Source organism: Copadichromis virginalis, linkage group LG4, assembly GCF_057382275.1.
Source record: "Copadichromis virginalis isolate Kocher_CV1m ecotype Utaka linkage group LG4, C_Virginalis_male_GT1.1, whole genome shotgun sequence".
NCBI lineage: Eukaryota > Metazoa > Chordata > Actinopteri > Cichliformes > Cichlidae > Copadichromis > Copadichromis virginalis.
The window spans coordinates 15,447,073-15,474,866 of NC_140621.1; the positions used below are offsets into that span (position 1 = coordinate 15,447,073).

At 40.3% G+C, this 27,794-nt stretch overlaps 1 protein-coding gene across 1 annotated transcript in view; it reads right to left on the reverse strand.

The window, feature by feature from the left end:
* The window catches only part of grin2aa (glutamate receptor, ionotropic, N-methyl D-aspartate 2A, a), a 161,180-nt gene that overhangs the window by 24,322 nt on the left and 109,064 nt on the right, over positions 1-27,794 (reverse strand). Inside the window, exons 4-8 of the mRNA XM_085453783.1 lie at positions 15,224-15,338; positions 6,983-7,185; positions 2,879-3,050; positions 1,307-1,460; positions 153-278 (exon numbers count right to left, since the gene is read on the reverse strand). Of these exons, the coding sequence (XP_085309909.1) occupies positions 153-278; positions 1,307-1,460; positions 2,879-3,050; positions 6,983-7,185; positions 15,224-15,338 (770 nt within the window). The remainder of the gene's footprint in view (positions 1-152; positions 279-1,306; positions 1,461-2,878; positions 3,051-6,982; positions 7,186-15,223; positions 15,339-27,794) is intronic.

Genomic DNA, 27,794 nt, shown 5'->3' on the forward strand with positions numbered 1-27,794 from the left:
GTAACCCTCCTGAAACCCTACGGCATAACTTGACGTGTACCTCCTTAGAAATGTGACTACACGCAGCAGCACCACAGCAACACAGGCATAAATGTTGGCATAGGCTAGAATCAGTGCAGAAGTCTAAATTAAGCTTTAGTGTCCGTACTCACCTTTTCCCTGTGCCAAGTTTCTGTTGAAGCCAAGAGGACTGATGTATTCGAACATGAAGACAGCCATTGCAGTCACCAGCAGGAGCATCACAAACATCATCACCCACACTGATGCACTGAATGGCTCTGTGAAAGAAAGAGAGAAAGTCAAGAGAACAGAGGTCGTGCTAATGCTTAGCTAATACTGCACTTTTTATAGCTTATCCGTCACTTTTTCTTATCATTTGCACACTCCTCGTCTTTCCACAAACTGAAGGAATAAACAGGTCAGAAATACCGTATGCACACACACACACATACTGAGGGAAGAACTCCATGTCCAAGCAGACCGTTCTAAGTTCAGAAGCCCTACAGATCTCACCCCACCCACCTACCCCAAACCACTTGCATATATACTGGCGTTCCTCCTATTTGGCTGTGGAATAAGGGGTACAGTATAGAAAGCCCTGGTGTCAGCACTCCTGTCCTCCCTCTGAGCCCTTAACATTACTGCAGAGATTAAACTCTGCTCTAATGTATGGGAGAGCACTGCTGGCATAGGGCCGCACACCGGGATGTGTGCATTTGAGTGTGCATGTGCAGAGTGGCAAGCAGCCATTATGAGGTTTTCCTGCTAAGCCCTTATAATTTCCATTTTCACACCACTAACTGCATGCTTCCACGCATGTCAGCATGTGTACTTGCGTGTGCGTCCTTGCTGTGTGTGTTAGAGTTTCTCTTTTTCGTGGAAATTCCTGCAGCCAATTTGCATGTAAGTTTGTGTGTGCATTGGGTCAGTGGCATCGCGAACTGTTGTGGATGTCAATGTTAAAGCACTCTGCATCAAATGAACGTGACTGAGGAACCATAACGGGGATATCCGTGGTCTCTTAGGTTAAAATCCTGCGGTTAAGTGCCTCTCAGGTAAGTGAGAGTCGCTGTGGCAGGAAGCGGGCATTCAGCTAAATCCCTCAGATGAAAGAGCAAGTATTGACAGCTGTGTAACAGAAGTGAATTATGTTGTCAGTGCTGTATCTGAGGGAACACACACACACACACACTCAAAACAAACACTGTTCTATACTAACACAAACCAGAGAAGCAAACAAGACAGGTTTTCTTCTTGTTCTCTCCTCAGTCTAACAAGAGAAGAGCAGCTATTTGGTGACAATTACCAAGGAAGGCTGATGGGGACACAGTTCCATTGCTACGGGACACCATGACACTGATCCCAGTTTCCACGAACGGGACGGAGAAATCGATGACCTCAGAACGCTCCTCATTGATCGTCAGAGATCCGACGGCCATGACGGCTTTCTTATAGACCACCTTTTCAGGGTAGGGGGAGGAGGAGGGAGGAGAGCAGGGACATAAGAGGAATGATTGGGGAGAAAGGAAGAGAAAGTTACAATCTACTCATCCGTTCATCCATCTGGATCCATTTCCACCCCAGCTGTCACAGGGTCAAAAGGTGGAGTACACCCTCGATAGCTATCACAGAGTAGAACAAATGTCTTCATTAGGCTAACTACATGTTGTCTCTTCCACCCAAAGTAAATGTTGACAAATCTGTGCACAAGAATGTAAAGATTACTGATTGCACATAAATAAAGTTTTTAATCTCATACTGAAATTTAATCAATGTAGCCAATATGTAAGCAGTAGTGCAAAATAGGATTAAAACAAATACAAATAACATTCAACCCATAAAATGAATTAATTAAGCATTAAAAAATGCAAAGTTTATAGTCTTAAAATTAACTCTGGAACTTGGGTCTTCAGGTCTGAGTTGCTATAGTAACAGTTGTTTTTTGTTTTTGTTTTTTACACTCTGTGAACATTTGCTCTGGCGATATTTAAATTTATTTTGAAACATAAAAAAATTGGAAAAACTAAATGATCATTCTAACAGTCTGCTTTAAAAAAAAGCACATTTTAAATTGTTGGTCATCTTTTTTAGTTAAATCTGCCTTTGATTACAGATTACTTAAGATCAAACTTTCCAGTGGGCATCAGTTCTGAGGTTTGGTTGCTCACACATTTGTTGCCCTGCAATATTTACCTCCTGATCACATATAGGGGTCATTGTTGGCGAATCGCTAGTTCAGGGGCTTGCATGTTTAAATGTTGTGTTAGATTTAACGGGACTCAAACTCAAAAAAGTTCATCTGATCAGCAAGATATTTTTTGCAAATGTGAGATTCAAGAACTTTATTTACACCAGTTACACGCCAACGGATGCATCAGGGCAACTCATGGCTCAGTATCTTGCCCAAGAATAAGTTGACACGCCAACTGGAGATCGATCCAATTACGTTTTCACACAGGGCCAGGTAGGTTTGGATAGCTGTTTTCACTTCATTCAAATCATCATTAATCATCAATCTGCCTTTTGGATTTACTCGGGTTATCTTTGTCTAATTGAAATTTGTTTGATGATCTGCAACATCCAACATGCAACAAGTAACTGAAAGGAAATTTGGAATAAAAGAATGAAACACCTGTATGATATCATAAAAGGTATACCTGTGGGGTCAGCAGGTACCCCACTTAGAAGAACGAGGATGAACTTTAACCTTAATACATGTTTTCATCTGAAATGTATCACTTTGTATTAGCAAAGTGCTGCTCCATCAAAGCACATCTCCACAATGTGTGATGATCTTAGTTTCCAACAAGATGAGTAATACGGTAGTTGAATAACACAGGCACACTTATATATACACACACAAAAAGGCTCTTTTTACCTCTCCCACCATCCCATTCCAGACGTTGTTGATCTTCTTGCCATGCTTGCCATTGGTAACCAGGTACAGGTCATAGGTGAACTTCACATACTTGGCTATCTTTTTCAGAATGTCGATGCAGAAACCTTTACAGCACTTCTTGATATACGTCCCACCAGCCTCAGTCGTGTTGCTGCAGAAGCACAAAACACAAAGACCATCAGCAGATGATTAGTCTTTCGCTCGGTGTCAGCGGTGGGAAAAAAACAAATGGCATCAACGCTATGATTGAACATTGAAGTAAACATTGACAGAACAAATACCAGCTCTTTGCATAGCCTGCAAATCCATTTTTACATCCACGTTTAGGTAGGGAACCCTCATTCATTCATTCATTAAAAAACAAAAGGAACATTGTTTGCTTCATTTTTTCCATCATGTTTGTTAAATTTGTGATTGCACCAGTGAACAAATATCACCCTGGGTCTTTTTCACCTTTAAGTTCAGGTCAATCTATTCAGGAATGACTGAAGATTAGAAAAATATGCTCCCTTTTCTCCCAACGCCTCTCTGGAGAAGGAAATTTTGACGGCGCTGCATCTGCAAGCCTTGTACCATCTGTGTATATGAATTTGAGAGCAGAAGAGTTCACACACAAGAGCACATCAACTTTGAGCCACCTGGGAGTCTCATTTAACTTTTAGATGTGTGCTAATTAGAAGACGATAACCTCGTCCTTTAGCGTAACAACAACCTGGGCAAAAACTTGACGGAAAGTAAGGAGGGGACCCCCGCGCATCAGGCTGTGACTCTGCAGTACCCTTCAGAGATGAAACTTTGTCACTTTTAAGTTATTCTGCAGCACCAGGAAAAAAGATAACATTTGCCAGTTTTTCGCAAACTCCCTCACTAGTCGCCATCGATCTGTCAAACAAATGTCTCCCCAAGTGGAATTCTTTCCTGTCTTTGAACTGGAAAGGCATTTACTTTCACAGTCTAACAGTTTCACACAAGAAAGGGGAAAAAAGAGCCAAGTGCCGATATGTCAGCAGTTATGAATGTCATTCTATGAAACCTGCAACTTTTGAACACCACACTGAAACACTAAACAACCTTTAATCCATCACAGAAGAAATAAAATAATGGGCTTGACTCCTTTTTAGTGTAAAATAATGTCTTTTCCTAATTGCATTTGCAGCTCTGTCGAATGCAATGTAACTTTTTATTTTGCTTTCCTGATCCACACATTTCAACAGTAGCTCAACAGTTTGGACACCAGTGGCAATGGAATAAAATCACAGAGTGGATGGACGGAGAAAAAGAGATACTGGCTTGAGGTTCTGTGGGTAATGTGGTATGAGCTTAGAAGCGCTAATTAACTTAGTCTTCTCCACAGAAGAGGTCACACTAGGCAGCGGCTGCACTGTACTCTTTGATATGTAAATTTCTTGTCTTTATTCCAAGCATGGCCGCTTTAAGCACAATATGCAATATATTCTTGTGATGTTGAAGTAAGAATGAAATTGTGGTAAATGTAATGCAACTACAAGGAACAGGTTGATGTTAGCCGAAACAAGGACAAATAACCCAAGTTTCTGGCAGATTCAGCTGGTGGGGAATGGTGGGAGCTGACAGAGTAAGCATATAGGCCAGAACTTAGCTGCATTCACGAACACGGCGTTCCCATTTAGGCAGGCCACTGTACAGATCAGGCAGTAAGAGCATGTGATGTTATGGAGGCTGTTTGTGAACTTGGCAGGCCAACTTGATATAGAAACACTACAGGGCCCGAGGGGTCTCCAGGGAGGAAAGTGTGGGTCTGTGTATGACTATGAGAGCATTAGTGTAAGTATGGCTTGCTCTTAAGCCAGGCCTGGATGAGTGAATTTCTGGTTCTGCATGCATGGGTACTCCTTCAACCCCAATCCAACCCCTGCCTCTCTCCTTCCCTCCATCTATCCCACCTTCTCCAAATGGGCGCTTCGGATGCTTGAGTGGGAATTGCGCTGTGGGAGGCTGAAAAGCAGCATTGGCCTGTGAGTGAGTGGACATGTGGCCACAGAGAGCGTACGAGCTCGTAAATGTGTGTTTGTGTTCCTCCTTGGAGATGCTTTGCTCTCCGCCCCACTTCACAGTGTTTTCTGGATGTAAATCACTGTCAGCCACTTCCCTAAAACTATCGCCGCTTAATCAACTCTGTTTGTGTGACGCAAAAAGAGCTGCAGACAGACGTGTTACGCATTGATCGAGTGACATAAAGTGTGTAGACCTTTTTTTTCACACATACATTAAAGCCCTGAACTGTTCTAGACTCTGTGTGACATGTGACATCGCAGATCTGTTTCCTTTGCCCAAATTGATCCAGTATTTAGCAACAAGAACATTGCTGATTGCTACATGTGAGAAAGGGCAACTCTGAAAAATGCCCAGACTTGATCTCCTAACATTTTCTGGTATTTCCATGTGGAAAAAATGAATATCTATAATAAATATCCATGAAAATGTACATGATCCAGACGTCATTTATTATTACGCTGATTCAGCACCACTCAAGTCACTCTGTGACATACACCCACAGTGTGTGTTTGCGCTCCAGGAATATAATATAACAAGGGGCTAGAGGTATTTTGGCGTTAGTGAAAAAAAAGAAGAAGGAAGAAATGGTATGGAAGGAAGTAAAATGCTGAGTTCAGCAGCCACCTCCATTTTCAGGAGGAAAGAAGCTGCTGCAAAGCCTGCACACTGCATCGCTTTCCGTGTTCGTGAGAGAAAGGGGAGAGCGAGACAGCATGCACTGACAGAGGAGCGCAGAGACGGCGCTGTGGAAAATGAAATACGGATGATGTAAATTTATTACCTTCTGATTATCCAATACACTCTTATGAAACTTTCTTTTATGCGGTCCTTAGTTTTTCTTCTCATACAACAACATTACGTGTAAATCAGTTAGACTGCGAGTAGAGTGTATTTCAGACCATTTCACTGTGTTGTGCTTTTCCACAAGACAAGGTAAGGAGGAAGAGAGTGGGTGAGATGACTTAAGTGCAGCTTATTGTGTTGCAATAATAAGCATGTGTGCCATTACAGGACCGCGTTGTTAGATTAAGACTAGCTGTAACACACACTTACATTTTTGTGCCTTAGGTTTAGATGATTTTAATGGTTGCATTTTCTTTTAACTTTCTTATATACTTGAATATATATCATTGACATAGGCGGTAATACTGTATCTCGTTCTCATTTCCTTGTTTTGCTTATTACGGCTGCATTTACACTTGCATGATGGATGTGTCCCTAGTAGGAGCAGGTATCGAGTTTTTTGAGGTGTGATATATACTGTAGGTATAACATACCTCAAAAACTAGATGTTCAGAGTGGCCACTTGTTGATGAGACCCAAATTTTTTGTATTTTGTAAGTTAGGACCATAAATTTGAAGACAATGACTAATTTCTTTGGTGTAGTTTTGCTTCTGTGCACCAAAATAGTGGATTTTAAATCAAAAGATCAAGACGTGACTGAAGTGCAGACTTTCTGCTTTCATTCAAGGGATTTAAGGGATTTAACAAAAGCAGTACATTAACTGTTTGGGATATTTTTTATACATAATGCCCTATTTCCAGAGGCTCAAAAATAATTGGACAATTGACTGACAGGCAGTTCCATTGCCAAGTGAGGCCTGTTCCCTCATTATTCCATGACAGCTGAGGTAGATATTCCAAGTGTTTAACTTGCGTTTTGGTTAGCTGATTGTTGGAATGCTTAATAAGAGTTCTTAAAATGAAACAACACCAATACTCCTGGGCGACTATGGAGGACAACTAAGGTGAATGACTGCAGAATGTTTTTCTTTAGTTATAAAATCTGAACTTTAACAAATTAAAAAAAAACACACAATCAAACTAAGTCACAGATCCAAAAAACTACACAAACTGTATCCTTGTACAGATATTTGTGAACATAACTGCATTTCAGATGTTTGTTCATTCTGTTAAAACAAAATTTAATCAAACATTTTTACACCAGTAATATTTGGTGATTCGCAGTGAAGCAGCTTTACTGCATTTGCTTACTTAGCTATCTAGCTAACACTGCAGCATGATAGATGGACAGATATCCCACTTACTCTTTGATATGCTTCCTACACGGCACAGAGTTCCTCATGCAGGTACCAGTGAGTCTTTCCACGTCCTCCACAATGACAAAGGGTTTCTCCTCTAAGGTGACGATGGACAGGTGGTTGTCATCAAGCTCAGCGTCACCAAAGGAGTTGAAACGTGGCCACACGGGGTACTTCAGTGTCAGACTACGATTGTCCAGTTTCCCCATCTGGTGAGAGAAGAGGAAAGTAGGAAACAAGATATAATAACTGGTGGCTAAAAATAGAACACCTGGCACATTTCCAATGGGCTACAATGTATTGCTTTTCAATTACTGAGTAGGCTGGAAGTCAATAGACTGATTGTTGTTTGGGTCACACTCATGGCCTCACATTTACCTCCCGGGAGTCTAAACTATCACGCTGTTCTGTTGGAGATGGTTATAAGTACAAATGAAGTGAAAGCAGTGAAGAAATTGCAGTTGCGATTTAGTGACCATTATATACTTAACTTTCCTAATAACATACAGCAGAAATGAGAAAAAACAAAATAAAACAAAGGATTTTGTGGAAAAGCTGCAGCCACAGTAAATGCCTGTTTGAATGTAAGGTAAAGCACGGCATATTAAATGCATGGCCTGCAGGGTTGGATCACAAAATGCACACAGTGATATTGCTATGCATGCAAACCCATACAGAAACAGAGATTTAGTGTGACAGTATGACAGTTGGGACTCTGTTGATAATTCAAAAAGTTTTCAGAGCTGTGATGTCACAGTTTCCCCTATGGGCTATTTTTATCTTTACCTACTGACATCTCTCTGTAGATCTATGTGTGTGTGTGTGTGTGTGTGTTCGTACATAAAGTATACATATATATATATATATATATGCATGTTTATGTCAGGGAAGGCAGAGTGGAATATCATAAACAGCAACAGGCATCGGGGCAGAAAATGGCAAAACACTGCTCTAACTCTTTTCCTCCATCTAAGAAATCTTTCTGACGTCTCGTGTGTTTCCATCTATCCTAGTACTGCACACATGCAGACAGAGGTATTGATATATTTTCATTCGTAGACGTTAGTGACAAGATTGCGAGCAGGGTTGCAAAAGGTTAAGCTAAACATAGTTTCTTTGTTTTAGGTGTGTGGGGGAAAAAAACCCTAATATCTTAATGCAGTTGCACCCGACACACATATCATAGCAATGCTAATATGTCAGCCACTTGACCTCGAAGTCATGAGACAGTGTTTGTTATCCGCACACAACCACACGCACACACACACATGTTGTTGGTTCGCCTGCACGCCTGGCTAAGTCATTAACAGCCGAGCAGAGAGGAGGAAGTGAAATTAGCATTTTAATTGTTTTGCTTTGAGTGGTTTTCTATCCTCTGACAGGGATTAGAGTCTCTTCTCCACTCTTAGTCGGCACCGCTGTCAACAGCTCACTCTGCTGTCGGCTACATTCCTCAAACTGTGCGTGTGTGTGTGCATGTGTGTGTGTGTTTGTGTTTGCGTAGGCATATGTGTTGAGGAAAGCAAAGCCGGACGGTACGCTGAGGTGGCACCCATGCTTCTTGCGTGTAATCGTTAGTCTCAAGGGATCGGCCACATTTTCCTGTCTGTCTTAGCCCAGCTGTTTTGCATTTCTCAATCGAGTGAGTGCATGTGTATGCGCCCATCCACATATGTGCGTTTGTGTCTGTGTGAGTGTTTATGCATTAAAGGGGTGGAGATAATAGAACATTTTAATGGGAAAGTAAAAATGTAATTCCTGTATCATAATTATGATCAGACAATAAAGACTGGTTGTCGCCCTCAGTCATTCGGTTGGATGTTAGAGTAGAGCCACTGCTCCTCATCATCAAATGAGTCAGTTGAGGTAGTTCAAGCATTTGACCAGGATGCCTCCTGGGCACCTCCTAGGTGGGGTGTTCTGTGCATGTCCCACCAAGAAGTGGCCTTGGGGCCGACCCAGGACACCTTGGATGGATTAAATCTCTTGGTGGGTTTGGGAGCACCTTCATGTCCTGCCAGAAGAGTTGAAGTAGGTGGTCCTGATTTGAAAGGGGAGGTTTAGGCATTTCTGCTTCGACTACTGCCTACTGCTAACGTCTTGAGGCAACTGTTGTTGTGATTTGGCACTACAAAAATAAAATTGAAATGCATTGAATTACTAGAACATGGGCCCAGATGGATAGATGGTTGGATGGATGGATGGAGATCCCTCCTACCGAGTTCATTTTCTTATCCTCTCTCCTGTTTGTACAACTAAATCCTGTTTGACCCGTACGGCCATTAATATCATCTTTGAAGAGTAGTCCTGATTTGGTTGGATGAGTCAATAAACTAAGAAGCGTGATAAATGCACTGCTCAGAAAATAAGAGGGAAAGGAGGAGGAGGAGGGAAAGAAGAAGCTGACTTCAGCAACTCCTCTGATTTCCTGTCCTGCTGTTCTCCTCTTCCCTCTTCCTCCCAATCGCTCTTTCTTTCCAATTAAAGAAAGAGGGGCTATAAATTAATTCCCATAGAGGTAGGAAGATACTCTCTATCGACTGGTCAGAGAACAAAATGCTGAATCTACCCACATCTAATACCAAATATTGTGCACATGCTGTTCATGGAAAGCAGTGCACATGTTTGTGTATGTGTGTGGTTACAATCTTAAAGCCTGTGGGATTACAGCATTATAACAATCCACGCCGGCAATCCTATCGCATCATCACTCTGAAATAGATTTAGAGCCACTTGGTGGCAGGATGACACTCTGTCCCTGAAGTGCGGTGTATACTTCTTCGTATACTTTTTCTTAAAGCACTTGTTTCATCTACCACTCCTTCTTTTGTCATTTCACACTTGTTCCGCTTTGTTGTTCTTTCTATTCCATCATCATCTTTCTTTATCTTTGTTTCTTTAAAGGTCTTGCTCTTTGTACCAACATGTCTTTTTCTTCATTTCATATTTGTCTCTTTGTATTACACTTTTTCTGCCCACGCAAACCTACACACACACACACACACACACACACACACACACACACACACACACACACACACATATATTCAAGGGCTATAATAAACCAGTACCTGGATGAATAACAGATAGAGTATGATAAAAGAATAAAGTAAAACCGGGGTCATGGCTTTTACACCAAGCACATTCTCTGTGCCAGTCTCACGGGGAGAGTTATCGTTGTGGCAAGTTGCATTATGGGAGAATGAGTTCCTAATAGCATGGAGAAACCCATTCAGTCATAAAATAGTATCTGTCACTCCTGTCAGACAAAATTATGTCAGGAAAATGGATTCTGCTCTCCCTCTCCTACACCCTACGCTTGCTCCGAATGTGTGCATGCGTGCGGGTGCACGTGCACGCCGCCGTTTGTGCGCGAAAAACGAGGGCATAGAGAAAGAGGATGAAAGAGTGGAAAATCGAAAAGAAACGGAATCCATTAATTTAGACATATTTCTTTAAAGTGAAGCTCTTTCACAAAGGCTCAGAGAATAGCGACGCCTGAATCGAAGACGCATGTGCGTGTTTGTGTGTCGACTTGCATGCACGTGGGCTTTTCTGTGCGTCTGCTCTCCATATTGTGATTCTCCAAGCACAAATCCCATGCTGTCTGTAATAATTATTTTGTGAACTGGCTGCTAACGCCACAGCAGTTCCTGAAGCAATTTACGCACTCCATCGACTCAGCAGGAATAAAATATAACATCCTGGTTCTGATCGGTAAATACACTTTTCTCGTGCTGTTGATGAAGTCATGCTTTAATGCAGCAAACAATTACAATGCTGTAGACTTTCATAAATAAGAAAAGGGCAATATACAAACAGAAAATGTAATATATTTTGATCAAATAAGAGGTTCATGGATCTAGATTTGGATATGTAGTAAGTAAGGATTATGTTTCCTTGTACATTTGTTGCATCTGTTGAATAAACAGTAGTTTGAAGCAGTTAATATTTTTAGACTTTGATTGTCTCAAAATTAAACAATTAGGAAAAAATGTAACTAGTAAATGGTAACTTTAATTATTTCAATGTTCTATTTACTGTGATTTTAGCTAATTTGTGATGAATGCCTAGTTTTATTTGATCAAATCGCATCAGGCAGAACATGAAAAAGTGAAAGTCATTCACAAAGAACCTGCTTAGCAAGAGTAATAAGGTTATAAATTCAGATTCATATTTGTAGAATGAAATGTACAATATCTCTTTATAGATGTTGTGTTTTAGACATTTTTTCAAATTCATATTAAGTGAAATAAATATTTTAACACCCTGTGATGAATCGCGTTACTTATATGTGTTAAACTAGTTATGAAGCAATTATAAAGTTATACACTAGTATTCAAGGGGCCAGACATTCTGGACATTTTTAAAGTGCTCTACACCAACAGTTCTCCAGACTTTTTCCACTCATTTTCAGTCCAGACTTTTTACTTGACCATTTTCAGAACAATGTGCTTTTGTTTTTGCCCTATGAATTATTCAAGTAAAGGCACCTAACTCCAGGGATGAACCAATTTTGTGTCTACATTAAGAATTTTACATTTTAGCTTTAAGCACTTTGTTACTTGTAGCCTGTCACGAAAGCAAATAATTTGTCATTTATTTAGTTGAGTCCATGAATGTCAAAGATAACACAGGTTGACGGGCATTAAGTAGTATTTTTACACCAACAAGGTGATTCTTAAAGAACAATTAGTGTAACTTGTTCTTAAAAAATAAAAATTTTAAAATTCAATAAATAAATAAAATTGGAGGAAACTGGAGAAGTGGAGAACAACAGTGACAGGCACAAAACACTGAGTATCTACAGCCATCTATAAAGCATAGTGGAGGTCGTGTCATCATTTGGGGCTTCATTTCAGCCAGTGGTGTTTGGGATATGCAGAAGAATATGCAGAAAATACCTCCTCAGAGACCGGACATCAACATTATTGAAGCAGTGTGGGATCATCTAAAGAAGAGCTTTGAGTGTCCTTTAATAAGCCTGGAGGACCATTCCTGAAGGCTACTTAAAGAAATTACAAGACAGTTGCCTAAGAGTTCAAACTATGAGGAAGAATAAATGTGCTGATACCAAATAATGACATATAAGCTCTTTAAACACAGCTCTCATTCATCCCTTGAATTAGGTGGCTTTTCATGCTTGAATTATTCATAAATCAACAAAAACACTAACACACAACTCCTCTCAAATTGATCAGGTACTGGACTGAAAATGAGAGAAGAAACAGCAAATGTCCAAATAATGTCCATGTACCCATTCAAATCTTTTTTTAGCCTCAGAGTGATTCTTTTCTGTCCCATTCAAATATTTGTCACCTGGCAAACTGTTCGCTGATGGGCTGTAGTTACATCGTAGGGTTTTAAAAACCTTAAAGAGCTTTGAATAGTCGTAATAAAAACCCAGAGAGGCAATAAGTGATCACTGACTATTTTTAGGGGCTCGTTTAGATTAAATAGAAAAAGATACAAAGCATTAAAACGTGCTAAAATGACAACAGCATTAATTAACGCAGCATAGTTTGGACCTTGAAGCAGGGTTAATACATCATCACTTAACAACTGAATTGTTCGAGATCACATGATCCGAGTCTGGCTCCTTGGAAGCAAAATGAGGGGTGACACAAGACAGTACTGCACAAACTGTACTACTGTATATGAATATGGCAAGTCCTTTCTGGTTGGTCCCAAGTTTGCTGATATAAATTCAAACTAAAAGAACCAGTTTAAGATTACTTAATATGCAGAAAACACTAGCTTTTATGTTTTACTTGTAATTAATTTAGCCTAATATTGCTAGTGGGTAAACTGCACTGAGTACACTTTTTTAATTATTTTTTTTCCCCTTAGGACAAACTGATTAGTTGAAAAATTGGAACCATTTTAGTCAACCAAGACTTTGTTTTTTCTTTGTCTAAAGCTCTGACGCAAATCCCCCCCAAAAACTCCATATAAGCTCCATCCTCATTATCTAGGCAAATATACCCCCATGACTTCCTGCAAAATGTGCTTCATTTGAATTAGTTACATAACCCTTAGTAAATAAATAAACCCAAACACCACACGCACATCTAACCACACAAGTGCAATGACTAAAGGTAGCTCTTCTCAAAACTTAAAGAAAAAAAAGGAAAAGACACATCATCTAACCAATGTGGCTGTGCGCTGCAGCGAGGAGCAGGTGTGCTCAAAAAAAGGGAACTCATACACATGCTGGTGGCTCATTTATACCTTTCCTTTCCTCCTTTTGCTTCTTTCCTTTTCTCTTTCTCTCTCTTTGGGTCTCCATTTCTTGCAATCATTTGCTCTCAATATTCCCTCCCATCTGTCTCTGTCTCTTGTTCGTCTTGATACCGTTCCATACAACACTCCTCTCCCTGTCTCTCCTGTGCCTCAGGGGGACACATTTTATATTTTTAGTGCATATCCATATTTTAGTGCAGTTACTGAATTTTTACCTCTTGATCATCGCAGGTCTCTCTCTGTGTGCCGCTGCTTTCTGGCGCATGGGTGGGACAGCAGCACCAGAGAGAGAAAGTGTGTGTGTGTGTGTGTGTGTGTGTGAGAAAGAGAGGGAGACAGAAAGAGAAAGAAAGAGAGAAGCTCCCAATTATGTTTCCACTTTGGGTCTCGGTGTGTCTCTTGCTTTCTGTTGCTTTCTCTGAACCACAGTACCATGTGGTCCTGATCAATTTCCCAGGCTCTGTATTAAAAACACCACACTCTGCCTCTCCTCTGCACATCAACAAAAGGTATTTTGCACGCATGCCTCTGTGTTTGTGTGTGTGTAGATATGAAATATGAAACAGCTAGTCTCAAAGATCGGGTGGAGACTCTGCAGATTGCGGCAAACTGAACTGCAAACTGTAAGTCACAGACACACACATATACGCATGGGTCTGACTTGAATAACAATTGCATTCGTTGCTGCACAAGTCTCCCGAAAAGTGTTTCTGTCAGTAGCCAGTGTTGACGAGTCAAATTACACACGTGCATGCACGTGAACCCGCGCCACCCTCCGGTATCAGAGGTCTCAGCTGTGTTTTGAGGCCCTATCAGAGGGGAGAAAAACAACACCAGAGTCTACAAATGATCTGAACTGGTGATGAAAGGAAAGGAGGGGAGGTAAGAGAAGATGGAAGAGGACAGATGAGGTAAAGAAGAAGGGAAAGAAGATCAAAGGTGGCAAACAGCCGTAAAGAGGAGAATGAAGAGTGTGAGGAGACACATGCACAGGGAGTGACAAAATCAAATCAATGCAAAGAAAAGAAAATGACCATAAAACTCAAAATTATCCATCTTCCCTTTACAATTCCCTCCAATTCCTCTCTTGTTTCCCCGTCCTTCTCCCAAACTTGTCCTCTCAGTCTCACCCATTCTAACGTATGAGCTATGGGGGCATTAAATATGAGGTATTTAAGTAAGTACCAGGGAGTCAGATGTAGGTATAAAGATACATGACTGCCATTTAAAGTCCATTAAAATGGCACGAATGCTCACCCTTTCATAGTGGCCATTCTTTATAGAAGCCACCTAACATTAACCAGTTACAGCAATCCATAACCTCCTCAGTAAATGAGCTCATTGATCAACTGAGTGCTGTATGATGACACATAGGTGGCATTTTCAATACTGTGCTCGTGCCTGGTTTTGTTTTTGTGTTGCATGTCTCAGCGGTGACCTCTAAGTCAAAGATGGTGGTTGAATGTCATTTTCTTTCATTTTGATTTAAGTCCTACTGAGTGACTTTAGTCAAGCAATTAACATGTTTGCCAAAGATCCCGAGTTTGAGACCCGAAACAGGTACAAATTCTTAGAAGGACTCTGATCCAATATTTAGATCCATCCACTGTTGTGACCCTCCCACAAACAGGGGAGCAACAAAAACAAGCTTTTTCTTCTTTTAATAATGACCTTTTAAGCTTTTAGTCAAGGAGAAAATAAGGACAATTGGAAATGCATATTTATTGAACATGTGGAACAAATCATTATAAATCAAGCCTACCTGTTTTCAGCAACCATGACAATCTGATGGCGCACCGTTTTACCTAATGCAAGTTTATCATATTGAAATGCTCAGCAAAGCTGAAAACTATGGTGGTCGTTAAATAAGGAATCGGGCTGGCTGCCTGGCATCTGGAGCACCGCTAAAATGTCCCTAGAGACATTTTTTTCCCTCCAAACTCATATTCTTTTTCAAAGAAGTGAAAGCTTTTCAGTGCAGGATTCTTAAGATATAGATCCTACCTTCTCCCACTCTCTCTCCTTGTTAAGAACAATGACCACCAGCTTTGGGTTTTCCTGGTAGCCGTCTTCTGTGAAGGACAAGTCTCTGCCATCCCACGTCACATTCATCATGTATCTGAGAATGAAAGGAGCAGAGGATGAGATATAGTGGGGCAAAGGGTGGTCAAAGAGATGGGGGTGGGGGGGGGGGGGGGGGGGGGGATGGGGGGGTTATGGGAAAAGCCAGTGAATAACAAAAGAAATGAAATGAGTGATTTTGTGAGAAAAAGAGAAAAGGAAATTGAATTACATTAGCATGTGAAATATTCCATTTGCAATCTACTATTATTATTACCTTTCTGCAATATTCAGGCTCTTGTAGTGAAAGTTATAAAGTCACATTTGATCATTATGGACTGGATTATGATTGTATTTTAGAACTAAAGAAACTGAACAGTCGAAGCATAAATGAGAACCATATGTCATACACACACACACACACACACACACACATATATATATATATACATATATATATATATATATATACATATATATATATATGTATATATATATATTTAGATCCATCCACTTAGATCCATGACCGAGCTAAGATCCTGTGGGACTTCCCGATACAGACGGACAAAATGGTGGTGGCTAACCAACCGGACATAGTGGTGGTAGACAAACAGAAGAAGACGGCCGTAGTGATCGATGTAGCGGTTCCGAATGACAGCAATATCAGGAAGAAGGAACACGAGAAGCTGGAGAAATACCAAGGGCTCAGAGAAGAGCTCGAGAGGATGTGGAGGGTGAAGGTAACGGTGGTCCCCGTGGTAATCGGAGCACTAGGTGCGGTGACTCCCAAGCTAGGCGAGTGGCTCCAGCAGATCCCGGGAATAACATCGGAGATCTCTGTCCAGAAGAGCGCAGTCCTGGGAACAGCTAAGATACTGCGCAGGACCCTCAAGCTCCCAGGCCTCTGGTAGAGGACCCGAGCTTGAAGGATAAACCGCCCGCAGGGGCGTGCTGGGTGTTGTATATATATATACATATATGTATGGCGGGACGGTATGTGTGCGTGTTCCTCAAACTTGGTGTCCTGGGAATTTGAGGGTTGTGTGCTTTTCCCAGGACTGCACTCTTTTAAATAGAGATCCCTGATGTTGTGCCTGGAATCTGCTGAAGCCACTCTCTGGTTTACAGCTCCTAAAGCTCCACTTTTGACCTCCACTTTTGCTCCAGTTGTTCCCTCAGCCCCTGGCCCTTCTCTATTTCCTTGTGCTCCTTCTCTGTGATGTTGCTGTCTGCCGGGGCTGCTACATCTTCTGCTCCTTTTCAACCACCACTATGTCTGGTTGGTTGGCCAGCAGCTGCTTGTCTTTCTGGAACTCAAAATCCCACGGGACCTTAGCCTTGTTGTTCTCAACTATCTTCAGTGGTGTCTCCCATCGGGAATTGGGCAGGGGGGGGCTTTCTCTATATGTATTTGTCATTTTTGGACCCAAGTATTTCTGTGGCAGTGGCATATACGAGATTATTGCTTTTATTGATACTGGTAGTGGGGATGTTGAGTACGGGTGTGTTCACATTTGCAAGCATTTCCTGTGGTGAGAAAAGAGAAGTCGTGCACTCGGTTGTGTGGCTGCCTTGAGTTTGGCCACAATCATCTTCCTCAGCTAAGTAGATGCATCTATTAGTGCAGATGGCTGGGCATTATTTAGTTCAGCTACAAACAGTTTAGTTACTCTCTTCTACCAGGATTGGCTCAGTTAATACATATATACATATATATATAGTCGGTCCATTCTAACACACCACACACGTACACATACACTGTAATGAGTGACCTATATGGCAGGTCACATTAGCTAAGATGGAGGGCAGTGGGAAGATATTCTTGGGTCCACACAGCCTCTACATTAATCATGGCTGTCCTTCCTCACTCTGTCTCCCTCACTCCTTCTGTCAGCGCTCTGGTACAACACGACAGAGATGGCTGCTCTTTTCTTTCACCTTTATTCCATTCTGGGGGGCCAGGCGGGTGAAAGAACTCCTAAATGGAGCACGGACCCACTTGATGTGTCGTTGAAAACTCACAGTGGATTGCTGCAGGTGAGCTCTTTCAAGCTGTGTAGGGCATTGTGCAGTGATGTGCTGAAGGGTAAAAACGGCCAGAAAACTATTAAAACAAGTATTTGTGTGAGTTGGACCAAAAAATAAATAAATGAAGAAATCTTTTTAACAACCTGCATGTGTAAAACTATTTATTTTACAATCTTTTATTGGAAAGTGATTGTTTATTTATTTAGGTTCAACTGAATTGTTGGATTAGCTACAGATTTGCAATAGTATCGACACCAGCGGTGACATATTTGCTCCATCCGGTTAACACACAACTCCACACAACACCTTTGCAGATAGGGAGTGTAACACACAGATGCAGCTTCTGGATCAGAAAAATGAAGCCAATCCAGAAGTGCCTAAAAACCTGCATTAAAACCTCTGAAGGCCCCAAGATGATATGAGGTGTCATTGCAAAAAGACTTCCTATGGGCTCGGTCACTAATTTTGGGTTGTAGTACCAACATTTGTAACAAATATTAAATTGTCTGAGGGGCACGTTAACATTAGCCACTGAAATATAGGCAGCATGGCGGCGCAATGGTTAGCATTGTTGTGTTGACTGTTGTCAATCTCAGATCTGTTCGGATAAATGGAAGATAGGTTAATGGATGGGTGTTAACAATTATCTGACAGCTAAATTACCTGTCTATTATGTTACCAATAATGTAGGAGGTATGTTAATAATAAAATAATTTAAGTTAATGTTGTTGCTAGGCAACAAATATGATCAGTCCTATTCATCTGTAACATTAGTAGACGGCTAGAGTAGAATAGAATAGAATAGAATAGAATAGAATAGAATAGAATTCAACTTTATTGTCATTGCACATGTCACAGGTACAGGGCAACGAAATGCACAGTTTATCAAATTTTAATCTCATCCATCCAGTTCACTAAGACACACCTGAAACCACCAAAACAATCACCAAAGACTGTTTCCAGTACACAGTGCCTGTATGTTTGCCCAGGAAGTCCCAGGATGAAGTGGGAATCTATCTTACCAACTCCTGTCAAAATATAGGGTAAAGTATTGTCCTTTTTTTTGTCTTTATAAAAAATAAAAAAGAATAATACATTTCAATTTTTTTCCATTAGCTCAAAAATGGCACTTATTTTCTGAGTTTAAAATTCTAGTATTAAACAATGTCTTTCTTTATTTACATAAAATCTTGTGTCATTAATGTTGTGCAATACCTATTTTATGTAAAACAAAAAACAAAAAACAAACAAAAAAACAAAAGAAAAAAGAAAAGCATTTATTACTTTATGGACTAGTAGACATCAGCTATCAGGGGAGTAACATATGTGGGGAAGAAGCAAGAAGACGGTTTAGCAAGCCAGTAATTGAACCAGGGACTTGCTGCTCAAGACATCTAAGCTCATGTAGTATCAGGAGGCCTCCACCATGCAGCTTTCATGCTGCAGATAACAGCAACCACCACATAATCTGCCAGATATGACTGTGACTGCCAATTTACAGCTTAGCTTTTAGTTAATTAAATAGATTTTTATTATTTATGTACTCACTACTATACTAATCTATTTCAGAGGCTAGCAACTAAGAAAAAAAATCAATACGTCACAAGGATGACAAAAGTAATTGTTAAGAGGTAGTTTAATATCTGTGCTTTGGTGGTGACATTTCCTGATACCAACATGCCCCCTTAAATTGCTGCTGATGACACACACACACACATGCATGCACGCACGCACACAAACACAACTCAATGCCCAGATGAAATCAGCCAGAGATAAGGGGATTGAGTGGGCTTTGTGATTAAAATTATCTGATTGGCCTGCAAGCAACCAGGTGAGTAGTATTAAGCCATTTGATTGGACACACAGCGCTGCGCTCGACCCAATTATGCGCGACTACCAGGAGAGAATGAGGTGCTGGGAGCAATACCAGAGCCCAGGCTGCTTTTTTTAGATACCAGTCCATTCTACACTTTGAAACCATCTGTGTGAAAAAAGGAAGCACTCTCACGTGTTTAAAGAATGGCTCCTCTACCCCGGCTAAACTTTCTCTTAAAGGTGAAGCTAAAATGAAGCTCGTTTTTGTGATTCTCACAAAAGCTTTTTACTGGGAATCTTGTAGGCTGTTTTCAACGTGATGTGTCAGCACTTCATCGTAACTCTGAACCTCTAATGATAGCAATTTAAAAAAGCAAGACACAACAGCTGTGTGTGTGGCTCTGCTGTAAGAGTCATATGTAAAATTAGCCAAGCTGTTATGTTATATATAGACAAATGTGAACATGCTAAACAGGATGAAAAGAAGGAAGGACGGGATTGTGTGTGTATGTTTGCAAGTATATTTGGGCTGACGGCCATCGAACAGGTGGACCTGATAGTGCGTTGCTAGGATACGGACACAGACTTGTGTATGCTGCAAAATGACCCTCAACAACCCCCCCTCCCCCAGAGTAAACATCCCTGCAGACACTCAGGAACACAGGCAATTACCTGGCCAAAGGGGGCAGAATAGGGCGAGGAAGTGGAGAAACAGCAGGGATGATGCAATCCCCCCCAACTCCCACTCCTCAAAACAAAGAAGACTTTAAATATGAGACTGAGGGAAATCATTATCAGAGAACTAAGAGAGAGGAAGAGGAGTAACCCTTGATAGACTCTCATGAAAAATGTATAGAGTTACTTTTAAGCTTTTTTTGGAATGGAGGGGTGTTGTCATGAGTGGAGGTGAGGGTGTTTTTTTTCTGCTGTTACTGCAGCAGAGTTAACAAGACTACAAGTACTCTGCAAGAGAAAAATAAGACCACACACTGCATTAAAGCTGCAAGTGTTTAATATTCTCAACACTCCTACTGCTGTTTTTCTTAACCGTTTGGTTAATCAGGGAGAAAAAGAACATTAATTGTGTCACCATTAACAACAACAACGACGACGTTCTAAGTAAAATGGTAACATTGTTCCAAGCCCACCGTCCAGGTCGTCTGGATTTTCCGATGACAGCACTGTGCCCTGAACTGCCAAAGTTCTCTTGACAAGGACTAAAACACTCAAAAACAAATGTCTTTTGAGTGGTTCTGGATTGTCTCCCGTGTGATAAGACATTAACTTTTATCTATTTTAGCTTTAATACTGGAACGAGTAGGCTATACAAAGATGGTATGATGAACTATAAAACACTGAACGTGTTCAAGATAGAGACAGGGACCAGTCAGAGCAAGGATGTATACTGTCAGGGTACTTGTGACCTGTGAAGTGCACACACAAGAGATATGCCCTGTGAGAGACAGCGGAGGAAATCTGAAAAAAAGATAAGGGCTGATGATTGAGGGCTTTTAAAAGGACCCAAGGGTGGGTAGTCATTTGAAAACACACACTCAGCCTCAGGTGGCAGGTGTTAAGTCTGACATGAAGAATAGCTACAGGAGGGGAAGTACATGCTATTTAGCATCCACTCCCTTGTGCCAAGATGGGTTTGTATGTGTGTGAATTTCGGCTGCATGAGTTTAGGTGGCATAAAATAATATTATAATGTAAACAATAATACCTGCATCACGAAATGGTTTCTTTTGCTCCGCAAAACAAAATATACGTGTTCATATTTTAGAGTTAATTTTAAAATTCTTATGTTTGTTTTTAAATGTCTACACAGTCTTGCCCCGCCTTACCTCTCTGAGCTTCTTCATCCCCACATACCCTGTCGGTCTCTCAGGTCAGCTGACCAGCTGCTCCTGGAGGTACCGAGATCCAGGAGGAAGCTCAGAGGGGACAGGGCCTTCTCTATTGTGGCTCCAAAATTATGGAATAATTTGCCCATGCATGTTAGAGAGGCCCCTTCACTGTCCACTTTTAAATCACGTCTTAAAACCCACTTTTATTCCTTGGCTTTTAACCTCAGTGAGACTTAGTTTCTTTTTTAATGCAGTAGTTATTTAATTAATGATTTCACTCTTCTTTTATTTGTTTTTTATTTATATCTCATGTAATTTTATTTTACAGTTCCAATGTACAGCACTTTGTGTCAGCTGTGGTTGTTTTAAAGTGCTTTATAAATAAAGTTGATGATGATGATGATGATATACTAGCAACATCCGCTGTAGCTGCTGCTTCAAAGTTTCGTGTGCTGTGCATTTAGAGATGCTCTTCTGCATCCTTGGTTGTGACACGTGATTATTTAAGTTACTTTTTTGTTATGTGAGTTGCTCTTTGTCAGCTCAAGGCTCCTCACCTCTGACCTCTGAATACAGTAAGGCAAGGCAAGGCAAGGCAAGTTTATTTGTATAGCACAATTCAACAACAAGGTGATTCAAAGTGCTTTACAGAGACATTAGAAACAAGAACAAATAAAAAGCATGATTTAAAATTGATTAAAACAAGCAAATAAACTAACTAACTAATTAACAAACAAACAAACAAACAAAAAACAGTATATAAAATCAAAACAGATAAAATCAGAACAGTAGATAAAATCAGTAGTTAAATGTAAGTTTTGAAATTTAAGCTTAAAGTGTGGATTTGGTGCTTTATTCAAATGCAGCTGAGAACAGGTGAGTCTTCAACCTGGATTTAAATAAACTGAGTGTTTCAGCTGATCTGAGGCTTTCTGGGAGTTTGTTCCAGATATAAGGAGCATAAAAGCTGAATGCAGCTTCTCCGTGTCTGGTTCTGACTCTGGGAACTGATAAAAGACCGGATCCAGATGACCTGAGGGATCGGGATGGTTCATACTGGGTCAGGAGGTCATTGATGTATTTTGGTCCTAAACCATTCAGAGCTTTATAGGCCAGCATCAGAACTTTAAAGTCTATCCTCTGACGGACAGGCAGCCAGTGTAAAGACCTCAGAGCTGGACTGATGTGGTCCACTTTTTTGGTCTTAGTGAGGACTCGAGCAGCAGAGTTCTGAATGAGCTGTAGTTGTCTGACTGTATTTTTAGGTAGACCTGTAAAGATGCTGTTACAGTAATCAAGCCTACTAAAGATGAATGCATGGACTAGTTTTTCCAGGTCCTGTTGAGACATCAGATCTTTTATCCTTGATATATTCTTGAGGTGATAGTAAGCTGACTTTGTTATTGTCTTAATGTGTTTTTCTAAGTTTAGGTCTGCATCCATCACTACACCCAAATTTCTCGCCTGGTTTGTGGTTTTTAGGTGTATAGATTGAAGTTCTCTGGTGACCTGTAATCGTTTTTCTTTGGCGCCAAAGACTATTACCTCAGTTTTGTTTTTGTTTAGCTGGAGAAAATTGTGGCACAACCAGTCATTGATTTCCTCAATGCATTTACCAAGAGCCTGTACAGGGCCTCGGTCTCCTGGTGACATTGTGATATATATTTGTGTGTCATCTGCATAGCTGTGATAGTTTATTTTGTTGTTGTTTATAATCTGTGCCAGTGGGAGCATGTAGATGTTAAACAGAAGGGGTCCCAAGATGGAACCTTGGGGAACTCCACATGTGATACTTGTCTGCTCAGATGTGAAGTTACCTATTGATACAAAGTATTTCCTGTTTTCTACGTATGTTTTGAACCAGTTTAGTACAGTTCCTGAAAGACCTGCCCAGTTCTCCAGTCGTTTGAGTAATATGTTGTGGTCAACTGTATCAAATGCTGCACTGAAATCCAGTAAAACTAGGACTGACATTTTTCCACTGTCTGTATTCAGACATATGTCATTAAACACTTTGGTCAGAGCAGTTTCAGTGCTGTGGTTCTGTCTAAAACCTGACTGGAAGGCATCGTAGCAATTATTCTGTTTTAAGAAGTAACTGAGCTGTTGAGAAACTGCTTTTTCAATGATCTTACTTAAAAACGGGAGATTTGAGATCGGCCTGTAGTTGTTCATTTGTGTCTTGTCAAGATTGTCCTTTTTCAGTATAGGTTTGATTACAGCAGTTTTTAGTGATTCTGGAAACACACCTGATAATAAAGAAAAGTTGACGATCTGTAACAGGTCTGACTCTAAAGTCTTTGAGACCTTTTTGAAAAAACTTGTTGGCAGGACATCTAAACAGCAGGAGGAGGAGTTCAGTTGACCTAAGATGTCCTCCAGGTCTTTGCTGTTAATAGGTTGAAACTGTTTCATGGTGTTTAAACAGTTTTTTGGTGGACACAGTACATATCCTGGATCTGCTGTTGATGTACCAACTGCTTGTCTAATTTTTTGGATTTTTTCAGTGAAGAATTTGGCAAAGTCATTGCAGGCCATGGTCGAATGAAGTTCAGCTGCCACTGACACAGGAGGGTTTGTTAGCCTGTCAACTGTAGAAAATAAAGTATTTGTACTTGGTTTCTTCCCATTGCTGTCAACAACCAAGCCACATTCAGATCCTTAAATTACCTTTCTTCCCCATTCTGATGCTCGGGTTAAACTTCAGCAGGTCATCTTGACAATGTCTACATGCTTAAATGCAACAAGCTGCCACATGATTGGCTGAGAGTTGTGTGAATGAGCAACGGAAAAACATGGGTAGTAAGTAAAACTGATTTTGTTCCTTGTGTCAAACAACTGTTCTGCTCTACAAAGAAGAAGCCAGATGTCCTGTTAAAATATGTGAAAACATCTAAAACATTTTAAAAATTCAGTGCCAAGGAAACATTTATATTTCTTAGAGCAACAAACGACAGGGCAGTCGTTTAGCTGAAGCTAAGTCGATTAGCCTTTCAGTTAAAAGTTAAACTTAAAACCTCTTTTATGTCCTCAGCTTTAAGTACTTCTTTAATGTTGAAAGTTGGGACGACTATACTGTTCGCTTTAATTCTCCAAAACAAAAACAGAAAAAGATGATAACTATCTGAGCTCCACGATCAGCCTGTTGGAAAGCTGATTTTCTCACAGCTCGTTTGAAGTGCACACCCACCGCTGCTTAATGAACACTTCATTTGAAGTATCAGGCACTCGACCTACAATCAGTCTGTTGTTTTAGATCGAAATGGAGAGACGCTTCATAGTCACCTCACACCATCAATGTTTAAGCCATAACCACTGTACTCACACACAGACACACATCTTCTACCTTTGTGTGAAGGTTTATTTGCCTATTTGAAAGCTGATAACAGTGGTGCGAGGCCTAAAACAGCCGTTTTTGTGAATGTGAAAATGCTTAATTATACCTATAAATCATCCACATGTAAATGTAGTAACAACAGCTTTTTTGAGGAACAAATTCAACTACATTCATTTTTTTTACATAGTGTGAAGTCACTAGAATAGCTGACTAAATAAAAGAGGTTTCTTTTTTTAATGTTTTGCCTGCTTATACAGTAATAGTATAAGAGCAGTTTCATTATAGAATCAAATCCACTGTACTGTTTTACTCATTGTTTAGGAATCTTACCCCTAAATACATGATTAGTTCTGAGATCACTTGGTGCATTTCACATCCCACAAGGGACCTGCAAACATTTACATTTACATTTATTAATACACAAACGCCCATAGGTGTCGTTAGCAAGTGATTATGCGGTAATGTATTATGTATGAGCTGTGGATTGACAGGCATGTTGAGACTCTGGGGCATGACGGTCTCCATTCTCTAAAAAGACAAAAAAACATGTTAGATCTCTAACGCTCTAAAATGATAAATACACTAAACGGTTTTGTACAGCACGCATGAAGAAGAACTACAGGCAAAACCATTTTTTCTGTTGCCATTTGTTCCATGCACACTGACGTTATTTTAAAATAGTTCTCCTAGTGGACATTTATGGAAATTAGTGCAAATATGAAGCTAAATCCTAAAAAATCTAAATAAATAGATTTAAGTTAATCAGTGATGTTGCATTTTTTGCATGTAAAAAAAAAAAAAGAAAAACCCAAGAATATCTGAAGGACATAAATTTATTTGTTTGTTCCTGAATTTAAATGTCTGGAAAATGTTTTTTAAAAATGTTGTTTGTTTGTTTTTTTGTTTTATTTTGGAATATGTATAGAGTGATTAAGAAATATTCAATATTCAAAACCTTTTAAACACTTTAAACTTTTAAACCAGTTTTTATCCAGTTCTCAGATTTATAATTATGAAAATGTACATATTTTAAGAAAAAATGCCTCATTTTATGTGTCTGTAAGTGTCGTACAGAAAAATGCCAGAAAGGACAGGTTACAAAAAATCGCATTGTGTAGCGCTGTTGAGCAAGCGTTTATCTTTGCACCACTGAAATGACAGCTGCCCCAGGACTAAGTTTGTGTGTGTAATGTGCATCTACGAAAAAAAAGTGTTTTCTGAATTTTGACCCCCATATATCACGGCTAGAGCCCGAAATTACCTGTCAGAACAAACTACCGGCACCACGCCTTTTCCACACACACACACACACACACACACACACACACACACACACACACACACACACACACACACACACACTAACACACTGATAAATAAGTGCTAAAGTCTTTTAAGGCACACTGTTCTCCACAGGAAGGTGAGCAGCACACTGTAAATCTGTCATGACAGAACATTCTCTTAAGGGGGGATATTTCTCTTGTTTCTAACATGCGCGTGCACGCGCACGAGCACAGGTCCACGCGTTGCATTTTATATGGAGTACAGGTTGTCACTCGGTCTGATTGCTGCACTGGCCAGCGCTCTTAGTTGGTCATTTGTCTCCTGTTTTTATTTAATTTTATTTTTTATTACTTGGCACACCATATTCATCTTGGATATGTCACTGTGGATTTATCATCACAGCTGACACGAGCAAAGTGACTGAGGTAAAACTTCACTAAAGGCCCGAAGCTATAGTAGTATAGTATAGTAGCTATAGTAGTAGCCATTGAGTGAAGGATTTATTATTATTATTATTTTTTTTGTAAATTCAGCAATAACTATTAATAATATTCCCATCAAAACAAGTTAATTTCAATTATGAAATGGTTTCTGGCACACTTAGGGCTGGAAGGAGCATCTGCTTTAAATCTAATTGTTGTGACAAACCACAGTGGAGTCTGAGAGGTGCTCAAGCAAACAAACAATAAATCTCAAGTTGAACACTAGCCAGATGCTCATAAGATAATAATACCATTATTGACATCTTGCTTACAAAAACACACCTCCTGAAAGACTGGGATAAATACTGTGCCTAAAGGAAAATACTGCAATATGTCCCACATACTGTATATTTGCACTTACATCCCATCTGCTCACCTCTCTGTGCGTGCATCTGTGTACTTGCATGTCTGTGAGCTGACCGTGTCTTCATGTCTTCCCTGACAGCTGATGATGGTCCAACAACCCACACTTGCCATTGCCCTGACCTACCTTTAACCAATCGTGTTTTCTCTTGTTCTGGCCTCAGAGCCCTATTGGCTGAGTTCTCTCACCCACTACAGTGCCATCTGTGGACACTGATCACCTGGGTAACAACCTTAGGCAGCAGAGCACGCTGGGCACAACGTCAGCTGGCTCTTGATGTTTGGTGATTCTGTTTGATGCGTCTGTGTTTCCAGACAAAATGAGACATAGATCAGGTTGTAAGTTAAGATGCAATCGTCCTACTTTAATGACTCCTTCTGCAAATGACCGCTGTTTTGAGCGGAAGCTCGCTAATTGGTGCCAGTCAGCACCAGTAACTACCCTGTTACCTCTGTGACTTTGGGGTTGTTATGGCTCCAGATGAAATTCGGGGTGGCATTTGGAAGGTGTGGGAAGATTCAGACAGAAACATCATCAATAATGATGAAAAGCTGGTAGAGATGTAGGTGCGCAGAGAAGAAAGCTCTGCTGTGACCTAGCCACAAAGAGCCAATTAAAATGCATCATATGGCAGAGTGAACTGACCAAAGGGAATAAAAAAAATCTCAGACTTCAAACTCAAAGCACTAAACCAGTATTATCCCAGCAGAGAAAGAAAATTGGAACTTTAATTCTAAAAGCTGATGTTACACGAAGGGAAAAAACCCATCACCGTGTTACAGCTGAGCAGCTGCTGGGCTCTTTTCCTCATTCTGTTTTTGCACTAAGCCATGCAACCTTCTCTGAGATTCTGTCAAAGCCAAATATTCAAACTTTTGCTCCAATGCCATCATCAGCACATAAGGACATGATGGTTAAATCAGCTGTTTCAAAAAATTCTTATTCTTGTTGGGTTTTAAGAATTCATCCAAGATAAAGAGCAGCGGCGTGATTTCTGTGTCGACTCAAACGCTGGATCACTTACATCAGATGAAATATTATATTGATTTACTGTGTTTGGCAAAATGTTCTGCACACTGCTAAATATCAAACACATCCATATGGCTTCATGTGTAGCTAAATTGTTTCTAAATCGCTCCCCAGACTAACCGTTTTAGTTGCAAGATAAGTAACAGTAGACACAGAGAGGCGAGATTTTTCCTCCCTGGAAATACGTCGTAGAATCAAGTTTTACCCTTTAGACATGCAAATTTTAATTTCACACATCATTATCTTAAAAAAAAATTTACAATATTGGGATGTAAACACAGGTTGCGCAACTGTGTGTGTCCCTCCTTCCTCTGCCAGATGGAAAGCC